The 25,415-nt window shown below is 39.1% G+C and overlaps 1 protein-coding gene across 1 annotated transcript in view; it reads right to left on the reverse strand.

Moving 5' to 3' along the window:
* The window catches only part of LOC115653793 (contactin-associated protein-like 4), a 292,466-nt gene that overhangs the window by 185,292 nt on the left and 81,759 nt on the right, over nucleotides 1–25,415 (reverse strand). The window contains exon 3 of the mRNA XM_030567453.1: nucleotides 22,510–22,703. Within this exon, the coding sequence (XP_030423313.1) occupies nucleotides 22,510–22,703 (194 nt within the window). The remainder of the gene's footprint in view (nucleotides 1–22,509; nucleotides 22,704–25,415) is intronic.

Consider the following 25,415-nt stretch of genomic DNA (forward strand, 5'->3'; position numbering starts at 1 on the left):
TTTAGAATAAACAGATTAATAAAACATATACTACAAATTATGTAAACTACAAGATTTTCCACATTTCAAGGACAATTTCTAACCAGTTGATTCTGGGAAACTTTCACTAGAGAGTGCATCAGCTACTTTGTTAGAAGCTCCTGAAATGTGTTGAATTTCAAAATCAAAATCTTGGAGAGCTAAACTCCATCAAAGAAGTTTTTTGTTGTTTCCCTTGGCAGTATGAAGCCACTTTAGTGCAGCATGGTCGGTTTGTAGCTGGAACCGCCATCCCCAAACGTATGGGCGTAGCTTTTCCAGGGCATACACAATGGCGTAGCATTCTTTTTCACTGATTGACCAGTGGCTTTCCATCTCAGACAGTTTTTTGCTGAGAAACACGACAGGATGGAAGTTTTGATCTGGTCCTTTCTGCATTAAAACTACTCCCACACCACACACAGATGCATCTGTGGTTACTAGGAATGGTTTGTCAAAGTCTGGGGCCCTTAGCACAGGGTCAGACATGAGTGTCACCTTAAGCTGGGTAAAGGCCTTCTGACACTCATCAGTCCACTTAACTGCATTCAGCTGCATCTTTTTGGTCAGGTCTGTTAGTGGGGCAGCGATTTGGCTGTAGTGTGGTACAAACTGCCTGTAATACCCGGCCAAGTCTAAGAAGGATTGGACCTGTTTCTTTGACTTTGGGACCAGCCACTTTTGGATAGCATCCACCTTGGCCTGTAGGGGGTTTATGGTTACTTGACCCACCTGGTGTCCCAGGTAAGTCACTCTATTTTGGCTTATTTGACACTTTTTAGCCTTAACAGTTAGTCCTGCCTGCCTGATGAACTCAAAGACTTTTTCCAGGTGTTCTAGATGTTCGGGCCATGAATCAGAAAAAATGGCCACATCATCAAGGTAGGCAACTGCATATTCTCCCAATCCTGCTAGGAGACCATCCACAAGTCTTTGGAAGGTGGCGGGTGCATTTCGCAGTCCGAAAGGAAGCACATTAAATTAATACACCCCTGCATGGGTGATGAAGGCTGACCTTTCTTTGGCGGGTTCATCTAGCGGTACTTGCCAGTACACCTTGGTTAAGTCTATTGTAGAGATGAACTGGGCCCGTCCCAATTTCTCCAATAGCTCATCGGTGCGTGGCATTGGATAGTTGTTGGGACGAGTTAAAGCATTTAGCTTATGGTAGTCCATGAAAAATCATATTTCCCCATCTGGTTTGGGTACCAGAACCATTGGAGATGCCCATGCACTGGTAGAGGAGCAGATTATACCCATTTGTTGCATGTTTTGGATCTCCCATTCTATAGCAGCTTGGGCATGAGGAGACACCCAGTAGGGTGGGGTTCTAACTGAGTGAGCATTACCTGTGTCAATGGAGTGGTATGCCCATTCAGTCTGTCCTGGGGTGGCTGAGAACAATGGGGCGAAGCTAGTGCATAGCTTCTTGATCTGTTGCCACTGCAGACGTTCCAAGGTTGTGGAGAGGGTCACCTCTTCCACGCCACCGTCACTTTTTCCTTCATAGTAGACACCTTCAGGCCACTCAGTGTCATCTTCTCCCTGGGCTGTAAACTGACAAACCCTTAAGTCTCTGGAATAAAAGGGCTTGAGAGAATTAACATGGTACACTTTAGGGTGGAGGTGGGAAATGCTATGAGATAGTTAACAGTTCCCAGGAGCTCTTGGACTGTGAATGGCCCTTCCCATGACACTTCCATCTTATGGGCCTGTTGCGCCTTCAAGACCATAACCTGGTCTCCTACCTTGAAGGAACGCTCTCTGATATGTCTATCATACCAGGCCTTTTGCTCTTTCTGAGCATCCTTTAGGTTTTCTTTAGTAAGGGCTAAAGAGTGTCGGAGGGTGCTTTGTAGGTTGCTTAAAGAGTCTAGAATGTTAGTTCCTGGAGAAGGCGTAAACCCCTCTCAATCCTGCTTCACCAACTATAATGGCCCCTTAACCTCGTGGCCATACACAAGTTCAAACGGTGAAAACCCTAAACTGGGATGTGGTACAGCCCTGTAGGCAAAAAGCAACCGCTGCAACACTAGGTCCCAATTATTGGAGTGTTCGTTGACAAATTTACGTATCATGGCCCCCAAAGTCCCATGAAACCTCTCCAGCAGGCCATTGGTTTGATGGTGGTAAGGGGTGCAACCAAGAAAGACCTGGTTGCACGTCTGGTCCCTCTTAGCCCCAAGAGTGAACAACGAACAAAACAAACAGCACAAACAAAGACTTCCCTCCACCAAGATTTGAAAGTATCTTGTCCCCTCATTGGTCCTCTGGTCAGGTTTTAGCCAGGTTCACTGAGCTTCTTAACCCTTTACAGGTAAAAGAAACATTAACCCTTAACCATCTGCTTATGACATGATGTTGTATACCTGTAGTGCACACTAGAAGTTTTAACTTTTGCAGTCTTGACCTTGTCATTTTAGCCATGCAAACTTAATATCCCAGAGGGACAGGTTTTCAGCTTGTGCAAATCAGTTTAGCTCCACTGACTTAAGAAGAGCAAAGCATTATTAGGTGCAAAATGGAGGAGTCACAATTACTGTTGATGCTTTAATTTTAGCTTCTTCTAACATGTTTGGTGAAATTCACACTTTAATGAGTCACTCTTCTGTGCAGGACTTGGTGCTGTGGAGTTGCAAAGGGGCCTTAGCACACCTTATCTGCCAGGGAGATAGGCCAGGGATCGGTAAGGATAGGCTGCTGTAGGATCTCCAATGGATCTGTACATACACAACATGGCGGCAGTGGATGAGGCTGGCTGGTCAACTTTCACCCCTGCGCTGCTTCGAGCTTTCCTCTTACACTTGCAACTTCGCTCCATACTCAAGCATATAGTACCTCCAAATAGTACAGTTCCATAGTGCACTGGTAAAGTTTGAGTTCTCTGTAGGGCTGCCCATTGATATCCCTTTCTCAACCTGCCTAACAGGCTTCACCAGTTCTGCTGCCTCTTGGTCAGTATGTGGCAACACCATAAGAGGGAGGATCTGAAAAGATTTGGGCCACAGTTTGTATCCCATTTTTCACCTTCATGGCCACCAACTCACATCTCCTCTGTGGTCTTTTCACTTCTTCCATGTGTTTGCCCAGAACAAGCCTTGTTGTTACACCTTGATTTGAGAGGACACATCTATTTATACTCTTTCGACTAAAACCTCAGATGCGGGGGTTAGGTGCCAGAACTTTCAGTACCAATCCCTGGAAGTTAAAGAACTTTACTTCCTTTCAGGGCTGCCTGCATGAAATTATCCAGTGCAACTGCAGCATTCTTTAGAAGATTTATTTCAGTATAGAAAATGGTAGTAAAACAAAAGAAAAGATTTTCCACAATATATCTCAACTGATTGCTTTGCAAAGGCCAGTGAGGTAGGCTCCTCTTAGCTTAGTTATCAGAGAGGCAGGAGAGAGGGGATCATTGCAGCTCTAGAAAGTAAGTTCCTTCTCCGACCTTTCCTTGCTCAGGCTGAAAGTCTCCTTCTGCTTTGGGCAGAGTTTGCCCCTTGTCTTCCTGGAACCACTTTTTAAGTCCCTCAATCTAGTTCAGCCCTTGGTGAAAGACTTCATCAACCCAGATGGTTTTCCCCACATAGTTTTCTGAAGGTAAATATACATAGTAGAAGTTAAGCATCTGCATTCTACTTCCTCCTGGATGTGGTCTAGTGCCAGGAAGGAGTTTTTAGCCATGTTCAGTTGCAGACTTTCAAATACTTACCTACATGGGTCAAGTACAGTACTTCACAGATAATTATCCAGGCCTCTTAATAGTGCATATTGGATTTTCCTGTCTACACATTTCTCTAACTTAGCTTCATTTGTTATGAAATATAATCCTGCCTCACACCCAGATCCTCTGTCTCATCATTCCTATATCTTATCTTTCCCAGCCTTCTCTCCTGGAACATAATGGAAGATGAGGTGAGAAAATATCAAGCAGCAATAGTAGTACATGTAAATCCCGGGCCTGATTTTCAGAAGTGCTGAGCACCCAGTCCTTTCGCTGACTTCAGGGCAGAGTACCAGGTGTCTGGCACTTCAGACCCAAAACTTGTCGGTTGCCAGTGTGAAGATATTACATGATATCTTCCACAATCTATTCAGTAAAGGGGAGTTTATGACAACAATTAATCATAACTCCAGGAAGTCAGAACTTCTATTATTAAGCTGTTCTATCTTCTCATTGACTAAGTGGTTTCTTCCCTTGGTTAGCAGGATTTTTTTTTCCTTGGTTATTCACCCAACATTTCACTGCAGAATACGAACTCCCTTAATTATTCTCATCTTTGAGGATCAATTGCTTTGCCATTTAGTTGGCTCTCAGTATGATTTTTATTTATGTGCTGCATTTAATAAATTGAGATTATTATTTTAAGCAATCTGAAGTCCTAGATATACATATTTTGTATTCCCGTGTTGACTGCTGATAGCCTACTCATACTCATTTTATATTGACAAAGTATTATCCGGCATAATAGTTTGCTTTATCCTTAAAACAAGTCTTTATTCTCAAGGTGCCTGTAAACAGTATTCAGGCAAACAAGGAAGATAGAATTAGCTATTTCTCCCTTGCCCTCATTCCCATCCACTTCATTTAATTAAACCCAGGGGAGCTAAGGGGCTGATCCCAGCTCTTGCTCTATAGTTATGAAGGGTGTCTCTCTGGAGCAAAATGCCTGGAAGCCAGAAAAGGAGGAGGGTGGGGTTTGTACCAGGTCCATGGTATGGGTGGGCTAAGAAAGAAGCAAGTGGTTTTTTAGAAGAAATCAATGCTCTAATGGATTCACTATAACACAAATAGTTGCATGTAGGTATTGTAGATGTGTATGAAAAAAAATATATTGCCAACTTACAATGGTAGATTCCCTCTAGGGTTGACAGTGATCAGCTTTAAAACTCGCCCCATTTTCCCAGTCTAGATAAGAAACAATGTTCACCAAGAAACATGGCCATCTCAGCTTTTGACCATTTACCACCTTGTCAGCCTACCTATCTCCCCAGATCTTAAATAGCATTTAATTTAAAAGAATTACTATCAGTGAGTGGAGGAGCAGGAAGGATAAACTACATAGAGGTGATAAAAATTTTGCCAAAAAGAAAGTAATTGAAATTTCAAATTTGAAAAATTGTTCTCTTTTTTATAAGAGACAAAGAAACTTCAGTGAAAATGTCATTGTTGTTTGACCAGCTTTAACACTAAGGATACCAGAGTTAGTAAATATGACAGAGTTGGAAGCTCAGGCCATCATGTTTGTTGTGGGCATATGGAGGTGGACTACTGAGGTAAGTAGCCAGTCAGACTAGATGGATTTTATAGTTCACAGAATGCACAGGTGAGAGAATGGAGAGAACCTTCTGTTTTGTTATGAAAAATTTAAGTGGACAGTGCTTCTGGTTAACTCATTAATATCAATACCTTGGGCTAAGAAGCACTGAGGTGGTCCAGGATACACATTATTACTGAGCTTATAGAAAGCACCTTCAAGTTGTCATTGAAATATTGAAGTTAGAGGGAGGGTGAAGGGAGAATGAAGAAAGGCTATCAACCAAGCAAGCAAGCACCTTCATTTCCCTATTCTTCAATTTACCAGAACATTGATATTATTTTAACAGAGCTGATCCTATCTAACAAACAGTACAGGGTGCTATTATACTGAACGATAGCCAAATGTTTTAAATGAGTCATCAACTGCAGTGTGAATAGGAGTTAACTTTTAGCAATAACACCTGTCATCAACTTGATGGGCTTTATATGAATTCTAAAGAATGTTTTATTAACAAGGGTTGTAATAATTCATGCAATGGTATACGTAAATATGTATCTAATATTCAGCAGCCATTGTTTCAAAGGCTATTATTTCTTACACTTCTGGATCAATCATGGTTGATGCAACATTTTCATTTCAAGAATAAATTGCTTCATTTGATAAGTGCAGTTTGTTATTGTTAGTTTTCTACTTTTCCCATTTCTTGATTCCATGCTCTAGTACATAAGGTATTGGAACTGGGAACTAAAGATTGACAAATACTATAATAATCATGCTTTATGTGCTCCCCAGATGCACCGTATTATATCTGTCTTATCTGAGGGTATGATGAACTTTAAGAAGCTGCTAGGCTAATTGACCTTGAAAAAAGGGTATATACATCAGAAAGTGACAATCAGCAGCTAATCAGCACTGACCAATGCTGCACCTTCTCTCTGGGAAATAACATTCCCAGAAATCTCTACTTTTTCGGAATAATGTAATTCACCAAGGCATGGTGTATCATCAGATGTGAAGATATGGGCCACATGAATTCATAATACACAACTGTTGATGCATCTGAGCTTCCATAACCAATCTGAAAAGTAAAGGGGGATAAAAATGTTGATCTGCTAACATAAAGAACATAGACATAGATTATTCACTGAAATGTGAGATTGTTCTCATTACAGCCAGAATATGTCCCCAGTAAAACAATATGGATAAAACAATTTGGTTTTCTTAAAAGGTCAGCAAGGTGTTGTCAAATTGTCAGTATTTCATTCCTGAATTCATGACTTTGACAACAGTGTGTTAACACTGTGAGCTGCCTCTCACCAGTTTGTATGCATCACTCACTTCAAAAACACTTGACTCAAAAAAAAACAACGAGGAGTCCTTGTGACACCTTAAAAACTAACACATTTTTTTGGGCATAAACTTTTGTGGGCTAGAACCCACTTCATCAGATGCATGAAGTGGAAAATACAGTAGCAGGTATAAATACACAGCACATGGGAGTTGCCTTACCAAGTGGGAGATCAGTCTAATGAGACAATTCAATTAACAGTAGGCTACCAAGGGAGGAAAAATCACTTTTGTAATGGTAATGAGAGTGGTTCATTTCAAACAGTTGACAAGAAAGTGTGAGTAACAGTAAAACAATAAATGGACACAAATCTGACATCAGGAATTATAACATTCAAAAACAAGTAGAACACCCCCTAGTCACTCAATAACAGACCTAAAAGTGGAAATTCTTCAACAAAAAAACTTCAGAAAGACTCCAATGTGAAAGCGCAGAACTGGAATTAATTTGCAAGCTGGACATCATCAAATTAGGCCTGAATACAGACTGGGAGTGGATGGGTCACTACAAAGCCTAATTTGCCCTATATTCATTTCCCCCTACTGTTACTCACACCTCGTTACACTGACCTCCCATTTGGTAAGGCAACGTCCATCTTTGCATGTGCTGTGTATTTATACTTGCTACTGTATTTTCCACTCCATACATCTGATGAAGTGGGTTCTAGCCCACAAAAACTTATGCCCAATAAATTTGTTAGTCTCTAAGGTGCCACAAGGACTCCTTGTTGTTTTTGCTGATACAGACTAACACGGCTACCACTCTGAAACTTGACTCAATGTTTACGTTCTTTGTTTTAAATCAGGAACCATTTTCATCTGTTCACACATATTCTCAGTTTCCTCTGTTTTTAAACTACCATATATGTCAATCTTGACCCAGTTAATTGATTGCATTCAATAAATAATTCAGACTGTTACATTATATAAAATGCTAAATATGTATATAGTAATAGTCATGTGATGAATGATATTTACATGTCTCTAACAGTTTCTGTTGCACTTTTTCCACTAAGCTGTTTCTAGCATTTCTAATGTCTGTATTATTTAAAAGCCATCAGCTTGCTAAAGAAATGTTTCCTTATTTCTCCCAAACTCGGGATTACTATACACATTATACATACTCCTTTAGTCCTGACCTTAGTCTCTAGAAATAGGAAGTACAGACTGGTCTTTCCCCAGAACTCCTGTACAATACCACACCTTTGTGGAGTTAAAGGAAAATTTAATCTATGGGAGAAAAATAGTCAAATGAAGACACCTGAGTCCCTCCACCTTGGAAGGAACCTGACAGAGAACTGGAGGAAGCGGTTGCAGATATATTCCTGAAAGCAAGCTGCATTTCAAAGAGACCAGGAAGTGTGAAATCTTTAATATTGCTACATGTGGCACTAACAGAGGCACTAGGCATAACTGCTGGAACTAGGGGTGCTGCCGCACCCCCTGGCTTGAAGTGGTCTCCATCATATATGGTTTTTACAGTTTGTTTCAACGGCTCTCAGCACCCCCACTATACAAATTGTTCCAGCACCTCTGGCAATGGGGATGTCACAAACAGATAGTTAAGGGTTAATGTCTCTTTTACCTGTAAAGGGTTAAGAAGCTCAGTGAACCTGGCTGACACCTGACCAGAGGACCAATAGGGGGACAAGATACTTTCAAATCTTGGTGGAGAGAAGTCTTTGTTTGTGCTTTTTTTTTTTGTTTGTTGTTCGCTCTTGGGGCTAAGAGGGACCAGAAGTACACCCAGGCTTTCCCAATCTTTCTGAATCAGTCTTTCATGTTTCAAAATTGTAAGTAATAGCCAGGCAAGGCGGATTAGTCTTATGTTTGTTTTCTTAACTTGTAAATGTGTCTTTTTGCTGGAAGGATTTTTACCTCTGTTTGCCTTAACTTTGAATCTAAGGATGGGGGGGAGTCCCTCTAGGCTATATAAATCTGACTACCCTGTAAACATTTTCCATCCTGATTTTACAGGGATAATTTTTACTTTTTTCTTTCTTGATTAAAGCTTTCTTTTTTAAGAACCTGATTGATTTTTTTCCCCTTGTTTAAAACCCAAGGGGATTGGGTCTGAACTCACCAGGGATTGGTGGGGGGAAAGAAGGGGGGATGGTTAATTCCTCCTTGTTTTAAGATCCAAGGAGTTTGGATTGGTGTGAAGCCTCTCAAGGCAACTCAGGGAGGGGAAAGTCGTGGGGGGGAAGGAGGGCGATGGTTAATTTCTCCTTGTTTTAAGACCCAAGGGGGGTTTGGATTTGTGTTCCCCAGAGAAGGTTTTGGGGGAACAGAAAGTGTGCCAGACACTGTATTCTGGCTGGTGGCCGCATTACCAGATCTAAGCTAGGAATTAAGCTTAGCAGGGTCCATGCAGTTCCCCCACATTTGTACTCTAAAGTTCAAAGTGAGGGAAAAAACCTTGACAGGGGAGTTGTAATATGATTGAGTGACAGCACTAAGGGGACTGCAAGCTGCTAAACCAGTGGTCCCCAACCTTTTCCTCTGGTGAGTGCCAGATGAAGTCAAGCGTCTGCTGAAATGCCGCCGAATTTCGGCGGCACTGCCTCTTGATGACATCGCTTGTCAGTAGCATTTCGGTGGATGCTTGACCACCGGCCAGGACACGGGTGCATTTAGATGCCCCCGCAGGCCCCATGGTGCCCACAGGCACCTCATTGCTAGACAAAGTTATTCAGAAATGTCAAGAATAATCACTTGGAAGAGGCACATCTTCTTTATAAGAAACTATCTGTCATATGAGACTATTGATTATTAATGTTACAGACTTGCAAAATAAAGCTGTCATGTGAATATAAACATATATGAAGTTATATATAACACTAATGTAAATATGAACATATGGACTGATTAGACTCAGAATTATTTGAGATATAAAATAACCACATAAAAACAAGTGAAATTAAGCAGATACCACCTCAAAGAAACAAATGTTAATACAATGCTAAGTATAAGAAGCCAAAGACACAAAAGGTGTCTTTTTTTAATGCAGCTCAGACTGAAACTTCAGTCTTAACTCTGCTCACTTATGCTTTTGCCTAAAATATACTCTCTCTATACCATTAGAATGTCTTTGTGAAATAATACAATGTATGATACAAATGGGAACTTCTGATAGAATTTTACACTTAGAAAGGTACATGGCATACTGACATTTGGCTGGTTTCTCAAGAAGATCTACAAAACTAGCCAGGAACTTTGATTCAATTTTTATGAAGTAATACATTTATTCTATAGTAATAATATGCTGATTAAGCAGCAGTAATTGCCATTTAGTATTATCAGGTAATATCAACTTCCTGGGAGATGTTCCAAAAGAACAGTCATCCTAATTCAGCTTGTCCCAGTTAAGTGCATTGTAATATTTTACATTTAAATAGCACTCTTCCTCTTGAATATCATATACAAACAGCATCACTGAAGTAAAGTGGGCTCTGGGGTAGAGTATCAACATCCAATCAATATACAATAGGCTGTACTACAATGAAGTGAGGAAACACTTTGTACATAGACAACGGGACAAACTGTCTTCCAAACCATCTCTCTAAGATATATATCTTAACAGAGAACTTCCAAGACATTAATTTTTAAGATCTTGTCTGAAAAATCCACACAGTAAACTGCATGACACATAATATATCTACCTGAGGGATAAGGAATTGAGCCAGCTTTGTATAGATTTGAAACCCTGGGAATACATTCCAATCCTTCTGTTTAGTCTTCAGTCTAAGTCATCTTCACCAGTGGAGCCTAATATCATTAGTACTAGTCTGCACAACTAGTTACACTCACCGTTAGGGTGCCTTCTCCTGGTTGCTTGGGAGATTAGCTCCTTCTACATGCAGTGCCCCATTCTGTCATTCATTCACATGCCCTGCTGCCTCTCTTTCTGTGATTCAGGGTGCTCTGTCTTTGTGGCTTGGCCTTTCAGCCAGGTTGCTATAGCCCTCTCCTTCCAGGGAATCAAAGTCTCTCCATCCAAAATGGCAGTCTTCCCTTCACTGCCTAGATTGTACCACTTCCCCAGTGGTTGCTAGGGGAACCTGGTCCTGCCCTTTACTCTGTCCAGTCCAGGAATTATATGTCCAACAGCTATGGCCTGCTTACTCGCAGACCCTGTTGCTAGTTCCCTGGACTTCTTTCTGCTTCTTGGCTCAAACTTCTGGCTCCCCATCTCTGAGTTTACCAGCCCAAACTTCCTTCTCCCAGAGAGTAACTGCAGACTACTTAACTTCATAGCCCCAAATACACCTTCCTTCTTCCAAGTAGTGATTGCCGACTACTTCTTCAACAGCACCTTTCTGCTTTCTACCAGCCTCATCTGTTCCTTCTCAGCTGGGCTCCATCAATCAGTCTTTCAATACCTGGCTCTCCTCCAAGTACAGACTATCAGGTTAATTAAACCTCATTTAACTTGCTCTGCCATATACGAGGTGGACACCCCATCACAGTCTGTGTATCCTTTCTTCTTCTTTACTTTTTATTTTTGTATTTGCATCACTTGCAGCAAAATATGCTTCTACCAAATATCCCTCCACAGCACCAACTTCACCCAATCTTTCCCACTCTACACACATATAAGAACATCATCTGAACTATCCAGGCTTTGTGAAAGTCAATGAAGCCTGTATACAGCAGGATTCTTCTCTGTGCAGTGCTGTTCTCTCTTCCTCCAAGAAGCAAGAGGCTAATAAATTAATTGTTGTTGTTATTATTAAATAGCATTTTATATTTTCAAACATTGCTTCTTTAATTCTCACAGCCCAGTGAGTAGTAACTGTAATATTGTCTCCATGTTAAAAATTGGAAAAAGCAAGGTACATAGGGGATAACTGACTTGTTCAAAATTAGATGGTCATTATACAAACCATTTTTAGACTCCATCTCCTCTCTACTAGTGTCTTGCTTTCTTCACTAGATAAAAATGCCTTCCACTCAGGACTTTGTTCATTCTTTGTTAACAAACAAGATTGCATCAACGACAATACCTGACTCCATCAATTTCTGCTTCCAACTAGAACATCTCTAGGACCCCAAACTTTGACTAGCTGCTTGAGTCAAAAAGAGGCAACAGTCCCCATACTACCAATAGCCGATAAGTGTGGAAGTGATCGAAAAATGAATAACATAGCATAATATTTCTCCAGTGGAGTCAAGTGACATGAAGCTTTTTCTTCTAACAATAAATAACTTTTCCTGAAACTTTTTCAGAAAAGTGACTATTTTCTATTCAAAACCATCCAATAAATAAAATAAACAAAAAAAGTCCAAATTCAATACTATTGTAAATTATTTACAGCAAAAATTCTTCCTAGGGCAAAGGCAAAATACGGTCTAAAATGAGGAACATTAATCATAAAGGATAATTGAGATGTTGAGTCAAACTCAAAAACCGTTTCTATAATACTGTGTGTTAGAAATTTTCTGCTCTTATTCAAGATCTGCTTTTAATAGCTTTTTGTCCATATTAAGACTGTATTCTTCAAAATATAACAAATATAACAAAATATAACAAAAGAAAACAGACCTGACAGTTGCTGTCGCTATCACATGACACAAATACAAACTGAACTGGCATCAATCTATACATAAATTAAAATTAAAACAAAAAGAAGGCAGGTTGATCATGAATGTTTTGGATTCTTGGCAGAAAAATAATTCAGATCAGCAGTAATACTGATCCTCAGAGTCTTATTTTTTTACTTTCAGTGAATATACCTCTCAGTCTGCAGCCTCTAAACCTGTCTGGAACACAGCCAACACACTCAGTTAAAACATTTACATAACTGTTATCAGAGATTGAGATTTGAACCCCAGTGCTTCTGATCACTTAGAGTAACTGTGACAGGTAAGTATACGTTGACTAAGATGGACCTATGAACTTCTAATTCCAGCAAAGCATTCATTTCTATAAATTGTGGCACGAAGTGTATTTTGAACATACACTATATTCTCTGTTATTTGAATCTGGCTTCCTTAGCTGTCTGACACATACAAGTTCTCATGCATGTGAATTATCAGAATCGGTACACTTACAGTAAATAATAATTTGCGTATTTTGCATCAGTCTTTTTTTAATCCATCCGTTACCACTCACCTAATCTGGGTTTTCAATTAAAACTAAATTACTAAATCTATATAAACATTACGGCTGGGCTAGGTTAAATTTGATGTATGCATTCATCTTTTCACCTCTGCTATTTTATACAAACTATCAATTACTGTGACTGATAAATCAGACTTATTAGATGTCTGTTAAACATTGTATAAAAATAGCAATGGGTATAGCGTTCATTTCAATTGGCAGTGGAGCTATAAACCTGGCTATAGAAAATCAGACATTTTAGATAAATATTATAATACCCCAATTTGCATACTGACAAATGTACATTAAATCTTTTACACAAATTTCCCACCAACAAATCCTTCACTTCCATATTGCTGACCCTGGAGTTTCCCTTCCATCCTGCATCCCACTTCTGGCTTCCTAGACTTGAATTTCCCATCACCTCCCCTTCGAGCCCTCTCCCCTTAGATTCTCCTACATTTAGTATTCTCCATAGCCCACTATCGCCTCCCTCACCCTCAAAAAATAAACCTCTCTCCCCCCAACTGCCTACAGACACTGAGATATGGACAAGACAATACTCTATACCACCCTATCCACATCAATTTAACCATTTCCTTCTGGTCATGGGCAGGATGGGGCTATGCTCTAGGCAATAGCTATAAGGTTAGAGTCCTACTATAGTGAGGTCTCTGGAGTGGACTGTGCATAAAATTTTTAAGAGTGATCAAGTTATTTAAGTCACATTATAGTCAATGGGGTTTGCGTACCTAAATCTCTTAGGCATTATAGTAAATTTTACCCCATAACCAAAGAGATGTGGCATATATCACCTTACTTCTCCCTACCACCCAGCACTGTTTCTCTCCCAATTAGGAAAATGAATCAGCTGCTCAAGGAGCTAAAGAGTAGACACCTGAAATCAGGAGTTTCTTGGCCAACCAAGGAGATTTAATAGGCATAAATATGCATCAAGTTATTTCCCTCTGAAACAAAGTGAATGCTACAAAAGAAGCTTCCCACTTAAATTTGTCCAGGTTTTAAAAACAATTTGAGTTTTGTCATGTCTACTTTTTTTGTTTCCTTTCCAAGAACATTTTTACAAACATGGTTACTGGCTGAAATATTCAAAGTATTCAAGATTGTCACAGGGTGCTCTACTCACCTCTAGGAGCGCCTCCTTTTTGCCATGTCTGGGAATTTGCTCCAATCAGTTCTGACACCCCATTCTGCTGCTAACTGCATGCCCTGCCATTTCTCTCTTGTTCTTTGTGACTCAGGGTACTCTTTCTTCATGTCTTGGCCTTTCGGCCAGGTCATTTTAGTCTTCCCTTTCCAAGGTATCAAAGTCTTTCTCTACTGACAGTCTCTGGCAGCCTTCTCATGCATTGCCCTAATTGCACTTCCCCATTGTCTAACAGAGGAACCCAGGCCTGCCCACTATTCTGGATTCCAGTCCAGGGACTCTAGAGCTGGGCAGTTGTGGTCTGTTTTCCCTCACATCTTGTTGCTCTTTTCCTGGACTCCTTCCTCCAGCTTCTTGCTTCCCCTGCCTCTCTGGGTGTGGGAACTAAAACTCCCTCCTCCAAGGGAGTGACTATAGACTACTTTCCCACAGCCCCTTTCTGTTGCCAGCCTCCTGGTTTTATCCTAGTCCTGCCTGTCCCTTCTCAGCTTGGCCCTGACATCATTCAGGGGATTACTCAGGCCATTTTTTCCCCTCAGCTTTGGCCTACTGGGTAATTGGCCCCTTTACAGCATGATTAACCCCTTCCAGGCTGGTGTGGGGCGAATACCGCATTACAAAGACATTACTGCAGAACATTTGTGTATAGTGAATTTCAAACTTGCTATTGTGAGCATTAACACTAATCTAATCAGGGAACAGAAATATAACATTGTGATCTATACATCAAAGCAAAACAACTCAGACACTGTAAAAGCAGCAAAGAATCCTGTGGCACCTTATAGACTAACAGACGTTTTGGAGCATGAGCTTTCATGGGTGAATACCCACTTCCTCAGATGCCTGTAATGGAAATATCCAGGGGCAGGTATATATATGTGTGCTAGCAAGCAAGCTAGAGATAATGAGGTCAGTTCAATCAGGGGGGATGAGGCCCTGTTCTAGCAGTTGAGGTGTGAAAACCAAGAGAGGAGAAACTGGTTCTGTAATTGGCAAGCCATTCACAGTCTTTGTTCAATCCTGAGCTGATGGTGTCAAATTTGCAGATGAACTGAAGCTCAGCAGTTTCTCTTTGAAGTCTGGTCCTGAAGTTTTTTTGCTGCAGGATGGCCACCTTAAGGTCTGCTATAGTGTGGCCAGGGAGGTTGAAGTGCTCTCCTACAGGTTTTTGTATATTGCCATTCCTAATGTCTGATTTGTGTCCATTTATCCTTTTCCGTAGAGACTGTCCAGTTTGGCCGATGTACATAGCAGAATGAACCAGTGATGGTGTGGCTGATACCATCACTGGTTCATTCACCTGCACATCCACCAATGTAATATACGCCATCATATGCCAGCAATGCCCCTCTGCTATGTACATCGGCCAAACTGGACAGTCTCTACGGAAAAGGATAAATGGACACAAATCAGACATTAGGAATGGCAATATACAAAAACCTGTAGGAGAGCACTTCAACCTCCCTGGCCACACTATAGCAGACCTTAAGGTGGCCATCCTGCAGCAAAAAAACTTCAGGACCAGACTTCAAAGAGAAACTGCTGAGCTTCAGTTCATCTGCAAATTTGACACCATCAGCTCAGGATTGAACAAAGACTGTGAATGGCTTGCCAATTACAGAACCAGTTTCTCCTCTCTTGGTTTTCACACCTCAACTGCTAGAACAGGGCCTCATCCCCCCTGATTGAACTGACCTCATTATCTCTAGCTTGCTTGCTAGCACACATATATATACCTGCCCCTGGATATTTCCATTACATGCATCTGAGGAAGTGGGTATTCACCCACGAAAGCTCATGCTCCAAAACGTCTGTTAGTCTATAAGGTGCCACAGGATTCTTTGCTGCTTTTACAGATCCAGACTAACACGGCTACCCTCTGATACTTTACACCATGCAACTCAGACACTGAACACCTGCAAGAAACTGTTTATAAATGGAGAGCTAGAAGCATTTGCAAAAAGTATTATCCTGCAAATACTTTTAAAATGATGGATTCACATGCATGAATCACAGTCTGCTCATGGACAATTCACAAATAGAAAAAGATGCAGAAATTCATTGAATAAATTAGTTGTAATTAATTATTCACCTGGCTCTGCTCTCCTCGTCATTCCACCTGAAACAATAGACTAAGCATATGTTACAGCTATCTGAGTACAGCACAAACTTCATTAGCCAGCACTTCTCCATTGGCAGGTGTTGGTCATTTGTATCTCAGATGGGATTTTATATTCTAGCTTGGTCCCAACTTGGAGAGTTTTAAACAGATGATGATACTCGCTTCACCTCTGAATCAGCAAAGGAATGAACATATGCTATATTAAGGGCAGGAAAAGAGCCTATATTTTTATTATACATAAAATGTTCGGATCATTTATTTGTTTCTGCTTTTATGCAATTTGTGACATAAATAAAGAGGCCACGTTCTGCAATATTTCAATAAACTGCTAAGTAAAAATAAATCTCCATCTAGAATTATTTTTACTTTTAAAAAAAGTTTATTTCTAAATTCATCTCAATAATAAAATGCAGTGGAGACTTTTTTTTGAAGGCATAAGCCTTTAAATACAAAATCCTTATTAATATATTACCTTCAGGTTTTCTTTCAGTTTCCATCACCTATCTGCTTCCTTTAAGACACCACTTTTTTTAGTCTCCTTTGTGGCCACATAATATAAGTTTCTGGTTACATTAAAGCATCTAGGGTCTGATCCTGCTGATCGCTTAATTCAGTTTTAAAAGTTCCACTGACTGGAGCAGGAACGGGAGCATTTCTAATCTATTTCTGTAGCTCTAGGCTTTACACTGCCACTCAGCACCATAGCATCCGACCCCTTTCCACATAATATTGGTATCAGTAACAAAGTCTCTGGTGGACTTAATGGAGTCTCTGGATCTACTTTTTCAACTACAAACTACTTAGTTTGTTCTTTTTCTTTTTTCTTGGTTGGTTGAATTGTCTCTTTGCTACAGGGTGTTTGTTTTTTGCAGCAGGGGAGAGTAGTGTTGAATAGATCATGGTGTCAGAGTTCTGACTGCTATTTCTGCTATGGAAGATGGGCATAGTCAAGGAAGAGTTAAAAACTCATGAGCTCATTAAAAGCAAAACAATCAATTGTCAACATATAGTAGATTTGTGACCAAGGGCATCTATTTAGGATTTTTTGTTGTAGTTTTTTTGTTAAAAACACATAGTCTGTGCAAAAGGTTATAGGGATTGTTTTTATTTAAGATAGCAATATCCTTGCTATGATAAACACTAGTTCAGGCTATATGAGCTTAGCAATTTATATGCTAAATTAGAGCATACTAAGTACGTTTTCTTGCCTTTCATGCTGGGGTTTTTTTAAACATAAAAAATGCAGATGTTTTAAACCATAAGGATTCATTCTGTAGCATTTTAAACATACTCTCTAAACTTACTGAAAGATAAATTACAAAGATTACTGCTAAGACAGGTACATTTTATACGTTATGCATGAGACATACAAACTGATAGAGCCTGAATATGTTTTCTTCTTGAGAATGCTATGGAGACCCTGAGGTCAGTTGCAGTTTAGTTATTATGCATAAATGAATTATGCAAAGTTAATTTGAATCAGACTGTTTCTGGTATCTTGAAAAACAAAGTCAAAATATCACCCAAACACCTGATGTGCAAGCCAGTGCAAATGCAGATACTTCAAAAAAGAGATACATTAAAAATTTACAATGGCAGGCTGTCCTGCTGAGCCACATGAAGAGAAGAATGGGAAAAGTTGCCATTTCTGGAGACTCTCCACTTTGTGTACTGGATCCACGAAGGCTGGAAATTTGTACATGAGGTGATGCAAGGGTGGCTGGGGCTGGAAAAATATCTATGCCACATACATAGTCCCCACCACCAGACTGACAGGAAATCTATTGAAAAGATGGAGGCTGGCAGTGGAGGCCATGGAACGCCCCTCCCCTGCCTTGGGAAGGTCTGTGGAATTAGGCTTCAAGAAGGCTGGAGTGAGGATCAGAAGCCAGGGCAGTGATACTTCCAGTTATAACATGAGCCAGGAAAAAGAATAAAGGAAAACAGCCCGTGGAAAACAGGCCCCTGAATTTATCTGAAAAAACATTTTTACATTGTTTTAAGAGGCATTTTCAAACTGTCTTCCACTGTATTTTCAAGACAGAGCTTGCTATTTGTGATTTCACTGTGTGTAATAATCTGAATGCTGAACATTGGTAATTTCTGATGTCACTTCTCCGCTTTAGGCTTATAATTGAGAAGATAGTTTAATAAATATTAATGGCACCTAGATCAAAGCTTTGTAATGGATAAAGTGTCACGTCCTTGAAAAACAATGAATTTTGGAATTGTAGACATTTCTCACATTGTATATCAGAAAAGAACACAGGCTAGCTGTAATTGGAAAATAATTGCAATTTTTCCCTTCCAAATTGACTGCATGGCATAGTGATGCATCCTTCAGTGGGCCATGTCACTTGTGTACTATGCCATTCTCTCTCACATCGGTTGTAGTTGTTTGGAAGAATAAGAATAGAAAAGATGTTTATCCTTCTAGGGCACAAAGCTAGAACTTAAATATACACTCAGATTTGCAACACAGATCACTATACAGAGAAAATGGGCCCCGTTGTGTCTGTAATTATATCCTAAAAAATAGGAAGATGAAGGTAGGTTGAAGAGTGTTTTGAAAGACGTATAGTTTCCACTGTTCAAATGCATTAATTGTGTAAAGTAATATAAAGGAACATCTAAAATTAATTTGAACAGAATTAATCTCTTCCAAAGATTAAATGAACCCTTTATATAAGGTCAAAGTCTTATCAAAATATGTATTCTATTATTAATAAGAGCTGCTTCATTAGAGAATTGCAGGCTGGTTAGAATTGTACCAAGTTTCAAAAAAAGATTTTAAGATTGATCCTAGGCATTACAGAGATGGGCAAGTCTTATTTCGGTATCAAGAAAAATAGTTGAGAAAATAAAGTACAACAGAGAAAATCTGCCCAGGTTGTGCAAAGGGAAATTGTGACTGACATATCAGAATGCCTTGAAAAAGTTAATCAAACATAAGAGAACAGAACTATTAGCTATATTCTCTAGTCTTTCCAAAAAGCTTTTATTACAGAATCTTTAAGAGTAAACAGAATGCAGAAATGACAGGTAAAGTATTGTCATGGACCAAGAGATAGCAAGTAGGGAATATGTTTAAGTAGTCAGCTGACAGAGTAGGAAGAGGTCAAGGGCCAGACTGTCCCCAGCCCTGTATGGGTGGACAAAGGGGATGCATACCTACAAGCAAGTCAGCAGTAGTGCTGAGAGCACAATCCTAGTTCTTGTGCTCAACAACCACAACTCCAGATACCTAGCTCATCAGTGGTGATAGTCTGCTCAAAATGAATGGAGATAGAGGAGAGGAGTCACAGACCTAACGTCCCTTGGCAGATGAGGCCTTTCGCTGGAGAAGACAATGCTGCACCCTTTAAAAGAGTGTTCTCAAGGCCGTATGCCCTTTGCACTCCCCTGCAAGAATCTCTGTCGTGGTATAACCCCCACTCTGAACCTTAGCGTCCAAAAGATGGGGTACCAGCATGAATTCCCCTAAGCTTAATTACTAGCTTAGATTTTGTAGTGCTGCCACCAACCAGGACTTGCAGTGCCTGGTACACTCTGATCCCCCCAAAACCTTCTCAGAGGACCCCAAGATACAGACCCCCTGGATTTTACACAAAGAAAGTAAACCCTTTCCCCCACCGTTGCCTCTCCCAGGCTTTCCCTCCCTGGGTTACCCTGAAAGATTACTGTGATTTAAACTCCTTGAATTTTAAAACAGAGAGGAATGCACCTTTCCCCCTCCTCTTTTCCCCTCCCCAAGAGGTAATACAGATTCAAGCTCCATGAATCTAAATCAGAGGGATTCCACCTTCCCTTCTCTCTTTCTGTCTTCCACCAGTTCTCTGGTGAGTACAGACTCAATTCCCTTGAGCCTTAACAAGGAAAAAAAATCAATCAGGTCTCAAAAAGAAAAACTTTTAATAAAAGAAAGAAAAAAAGGAAAAGTTGTCACTGTAATTTAGATGGTAAATGTTACAGGGTCTTTCAGCTTATAGACACTAGAGAGGAGCCTTCCCCTCAGCACAAATACACATTAAAATTATTTCAGCAAAATACACATTTGCAAATAAAGAAAACAATCAAAAAGACTAAACTGCCTTTGTACTTATACTCACTATTTGAACAGAAAATTAGAGCGCCTGTAGGTACATCTGGTTACTCTCAGAATCCAGAGAGAACAATAGACAAACAAACACCACAAACCAAAGACTTCCCTCCACCGAGATTTGGAAGTATCTTGTCTTCTGATTGGTCCTCTGGTCAGGTGGTCCAGATTCTCTGCTTGTAACCCTTTACAGGTAAAAGAGACATTAACCCTTAACTATCTGTTTATGACAATCTCAGACTTGTCACCAGGATGCCGAGCCTCCACATCAGCCCCAATATCAGTTGCTTTGCAGTTCAATTTAGACTCAATAGTGGCTATTCTATATTAATAAACAACAATTAAAAGGAACCAAATAGTGAGATATTAAATTCTATTGAAGAAATAAACATATTTATTATTCAAGGTTAGAAAGAATTTTCACATATCCCAGAAAGACTCAACAAACATAGAACAACTGGGCAACTTGATGGGAGCTATAATAAGATACAATGCAGGGTAATACATATTAAGACAGACAATGTACTGCAAACTGTTTGCACACACTGATGAGTTCTGATTTACTTATAAAATCTCAGGGGAGGGGTGTGTGGGAAGCAAAGCAAAAACTGTAGGAATCACCATGAAAATCTCAATGAAGCTGTTTTCCCAATGCACGGTGGTAGTCCAAAAGGAAATAAGGAATCACATAACCTGTTCTCCTTTCTCAGATGAGACATTCCAATGATTTTAGAAGGGGATCAATTGTTTTCAGAGGACAGAAAATAATACCGAAAATACAATGAAATTATAAATTGATGTGATGAGCTTAACTTGAATCCTGCATTTAAAGTTGGTCCCTTCATCTGAGAAAAGTCATAATAGAACTCTAAAAGGTCAAGAGAAGGACTACACAATAATTCGAGGCATGAGAGCTTCCATATAAACACCAGAATTATGTTAGTTAGTTTGGAGAAGAGAAAAGTAAAAGTTTGGCTAGAAATAAAGCATATAAAGAAAGAAAGTATTGGGAAAAAAAAGAACAGTGTCCCTGAGTTCTGCATCACTCCTCCCTCAAGCCCTGCTTCCAACTTTTGGTCCAGCACATTACAATCAGTAGGGTGTCCCTTATGACTATGTTTGAGGAATGGAAATTGATGTCTTCCTTCTTCACCACAGCAACAATTAACAATTAGCTTCCTTCATGGTGCCCCAGTTCCAATATCTGCAACTGCACTTAACAACCACGGGAAAGAGTTTGATGTTTCAGTTATAATGATCACCAGTAAAATAGTTACCTTCACTGACATTTAAAGTAGCCCTATCAGGTTTCAGAATCAACACCTCATTGAAGCGTCCAGGCAGTTTACACCATTCAGATTTACTGTTTCAGCCTGTCCATAGACTCCAAAGACTTTGTGTTCATTTACCATTTAGATTCCCCTCCTTGTGAACATACAGACTAAAATATATATTTATTTTCTTATTATGAAAACACATGCTGGGGACTAAGTATGCAGCAAATTCAAAAAAGATAATTATGCAACAACTTATGCCACTGCATAATCACATTATACCATACACAAGGCCTTGGCAATAATAGAATGAAAAGAGCACTTAAAATTGAAAGTGAACCAAAAATTAAAATGTATAAGACGATATACATTTTAACAGAATGTTTAATTAACCTTTGACACTCCCTCCAGTAAGAAATTATTGAAGTGAAAAGCTTAAGAAATTGAAAAATGAATCAAACATGTACATGTATAAGAAGAGATGGGCGTTACACTAGGCAGGATACAATTGCAGTACAAGGAGTATCAATTTTCTTGCTTCATTATACAAATTGATAACCACTGAGAATCAAGAAAAGTTCCCCCTTTGTCAAATATTACAAAAATGCACAAGTGCCATCGGCTCTAGAACCACCTCTGAGGTGCTGAGCATCCTCCACTATCAATGACCTTGGTGGGAGTGGAGGGGCTGAGCAACTTTTAGGATGGTTTTCTAGGGGGTTAGGGCTCAAAACATCAGAAACAGGACTCAATAGATATTACCACCAAAGGTTCTTGTGCTTACACTGTTTTTTAAAAAGTCATTGTTTCCATTTGTTTTTCTTTTTTTAAATCTTAGACCATATGATCCAAAAATAAGAACAGTAAAATATTTTCAATTTTAATACAATAAAAGTGACAGTGAAGAAAAACCACCACTCCACTGTACAACACAAAAAGGATTGTGCATTACCTTTTTATTCCTCAGATCACACCCTCTAGACTTTTTAATGGAATCTTGTAGCTATTTATTTGGATACCCCTTTCAAAGTAATTCTTTAAATTCCATTGTTTATTTCTATTGCACATGCTCCAACTTATCCACCAAAACTCAGTGCCTATCATTAAAGAAACATACCCAAATGATTTCTTCTTGATGATATTGTTTCCAATTCCTTCCACTGTCACTGAACATCAGGAGGTAGCTTGTTACCCAATCTGAACTCCCATATCCACCTTGGGTAGCAACCGCAGTGATCTCAGTTCTCTCACCAAGATCAATCTGGAGCCACTGATATTTGTTGGACACAAGAGGAGACCAACCACCAGCTCCTTTGAGAGTAAAGGTGGAAACAAAAGGAAAAAAAATAGAATAAAAGTTGCAGAAAGATACAAATTATTAATTCATAACAGGAGCAAATATCAAAACAATGTATACAAAGACTACACCTCTACCTCGGAAGCCAAAAAATCATACCGCTATATAGGTGAAACTGCATTATATCAAACTTTCTTTGATCCACCAGAGTGTGCGGCCCCACTCCCCGGAGCACTGCTTTACCACGTTATATCCAAATTCGTGTTATGCTGGGTCGTGTTATATTGAGGTAGAGGTGTAATTAAATTCACACTACAGATGAGCTAGAAATGATATATTCCTATTACTTGTGAGTGGCATTAAAAAAATAAATCCCTAAAACAGTTTGAATGGAGGAATCTGAGCAAAAAATACTAAGATACATTGTGATTTTGATTTACTGTCTTTTTTTCCCCTGTCATCCTGTATCCCTCTTTTGCAATGGACTTTTCAGTGTACAGTATATGTTTGTTAATTATAATAATGCTCTTCACTTAGACAATGTCTTCATGCCAAGGTCTCAATTTGTTTACAAACCATAATTTACAAACCATAATAATGTTCCCATGAAGTAAAGATTTATGTCTATTTTTATGTTGAGTAAACTGATGTAAGTTTATGGAGGGAGTTTATATGATTTTCCAAAATCACCAGTAAGTCAGTAGCTGATTCAGGAATATAAACTAAGGTCCCGATCCTGTAAACACTTATGCACATGCTTAATCAGTAAGGCTACTGACAGGAGAAAAGTTAAGTATATACATAATTGTTCCAGGATCAGGGCCTACACCCTCTACTCAATCAAGAAACTAGTACTAGATAAATAGTAGTAGTAGTAGTAATAGTAGTCATTCCTAAACCAAACAATTGATTTGAAAAAGAATTAAATTTATGTTGGCTTTTTTTTTCTATACTTTGAACTTTGGGGTACTGGTATGGGGACCCGCATGAAAGACCCCCTAAACTCATATTTTACCAGCTTAGGTTAAAACTTTTTTAAGGCGCAATTTTTGTTTGTTTGTTTTTGGACGGTATTGCTGCCACCATCAAGTAATTTAAACAAACATTTAGGGAAGGACCACTTGGAACCCTATTCCCTCCCCCAAAAAAAATATTCCTCCAAGCCCTTTGCCCCCTTTTGAGGGAGGGGGGTACTTGAGAATAATATACCAACCATTAGGTTAGCAAAGTGAGCACAGACCAAATTTTTATTTTTTAGGACATTGAAAATTAATTAAGTTTTTAAAAGAAGAATTTTATTTAAAAAAAAGTAAAAGAATTACACCTGCAAAATTAGGATGGAAGAAAACTTTACAGGGTAAATAAAAAGATTTAAAACCCAAAGGATTTTTTTTTTATTTTGCTTTTTAGTTACAAAACAGGAATAAAATTACCTTTCAGCATAAGGAAAATTTACAAGCTAAAACAAAAGATAATTTAACACTTTTTTTTTTTGCTATTACTTACAATTTTTTTAATTTCAGATGCTTATTTTAGGTTTGGTTTTAGGAGATTTTTTATTCTGCCCAGGTCCCTATTTGTTTGAGAGAGAACAACAAAGAGACCCCAAACAAAAACGTCTGGCCACAGATTTGAAAGGATTTTTTATAATTGTTGTTTTTTTTTGGTTAGGTGCCAACCAGGTTATTTGAGCTTTTTAACCCCTTACAGATAAAGGAGGGATTTTATGCTACCCTTAGCTGTATGTTTAGGACACACCTTGAAATTGCAGATGGCGCTGGACAGCCTGTTTTACACAGGCTGTGATTTTTTTTTCTGGAGCTTTAGCAGAAAACAGCATTAACAAGAAACATGCACCTTTAGCTATACTACTGATTATATAAAAACTAACAATATTTTTCACATTTTAAGGATGATTTTAACCAGTTGATTTTGGGAAACTTTTACAGGAGAGTGCATTAGCCACTTTGTTAGAAGCTTTTGAAAAGTTTGTATTTTAACATTAAAATTTTGGAGAGCTAAACTTTACCGAAGAAGTGTTTATTTTTGTTTGTTTGTTTGTTGACGGTATGAAGTCACTTTAGCGCAGCATGGTTGATTTGCAGGTGGAAACGCTGTTTTTAAATATATGGGCATAGCTTCTTTAGAGAGTACACAATGGTGTAACCTTTTTTTTTTTTGTTGTTGTTCTTGACCAATGATCACTTTTTTTTGATAATTTTTGCTGAGAAACACGACAGGGTGAAATTCCCCCCCCTTTTTGTCTCCTTTTTAAAGACAAATACTGTATACATTTTGCAGGCATTCTTTGTAGCTTCATAGCAAAACTGATGCAATACAAAATCTTTTTAGAGGTTTAATTTGATATAATCCTTTCAGCTATCATAATTGTTTTATCTGAAAATTCCCAGAGTGATTCCACATGGAGAAAACTGATAAGGGCTGTTATAGCAAAATGTAAGAGGAAAAATCTCCTTTCAGGTCTTCCTGGAAGACTATGACAATCTGCTCTCCCTAAGTGCATAGATTTCCTATTGACTATGCTGTAGATACTGATGGGAGATCAATATGTAAGCACAGTAGAATGCAAGTCATAATGGAGGGCATGCATCATAAAAGTGAATTTTGATCTATATACTAAACCCTCTAAGTTATCAATGCAATCCACCTCACTAGTCACAAGCAGTGGCTTACATCATGAGCTAAGAAGCTTGATTTAATTTCCA

The sequence above is a fragment of the Gopherus evgoodei genome, chromosome 6, assembly GCF_007399415.2.
Source record: "Gopherus evgoodei ecotype Sinaloan lineage chromosome 6, rGopEvg1_v1.p, whole genome shotgun sequence".
NCBI lineage: Eukaryota > Metazoa > Chordata > Testudines > Testudinidae > Gopherus > Gopherus evgoodei.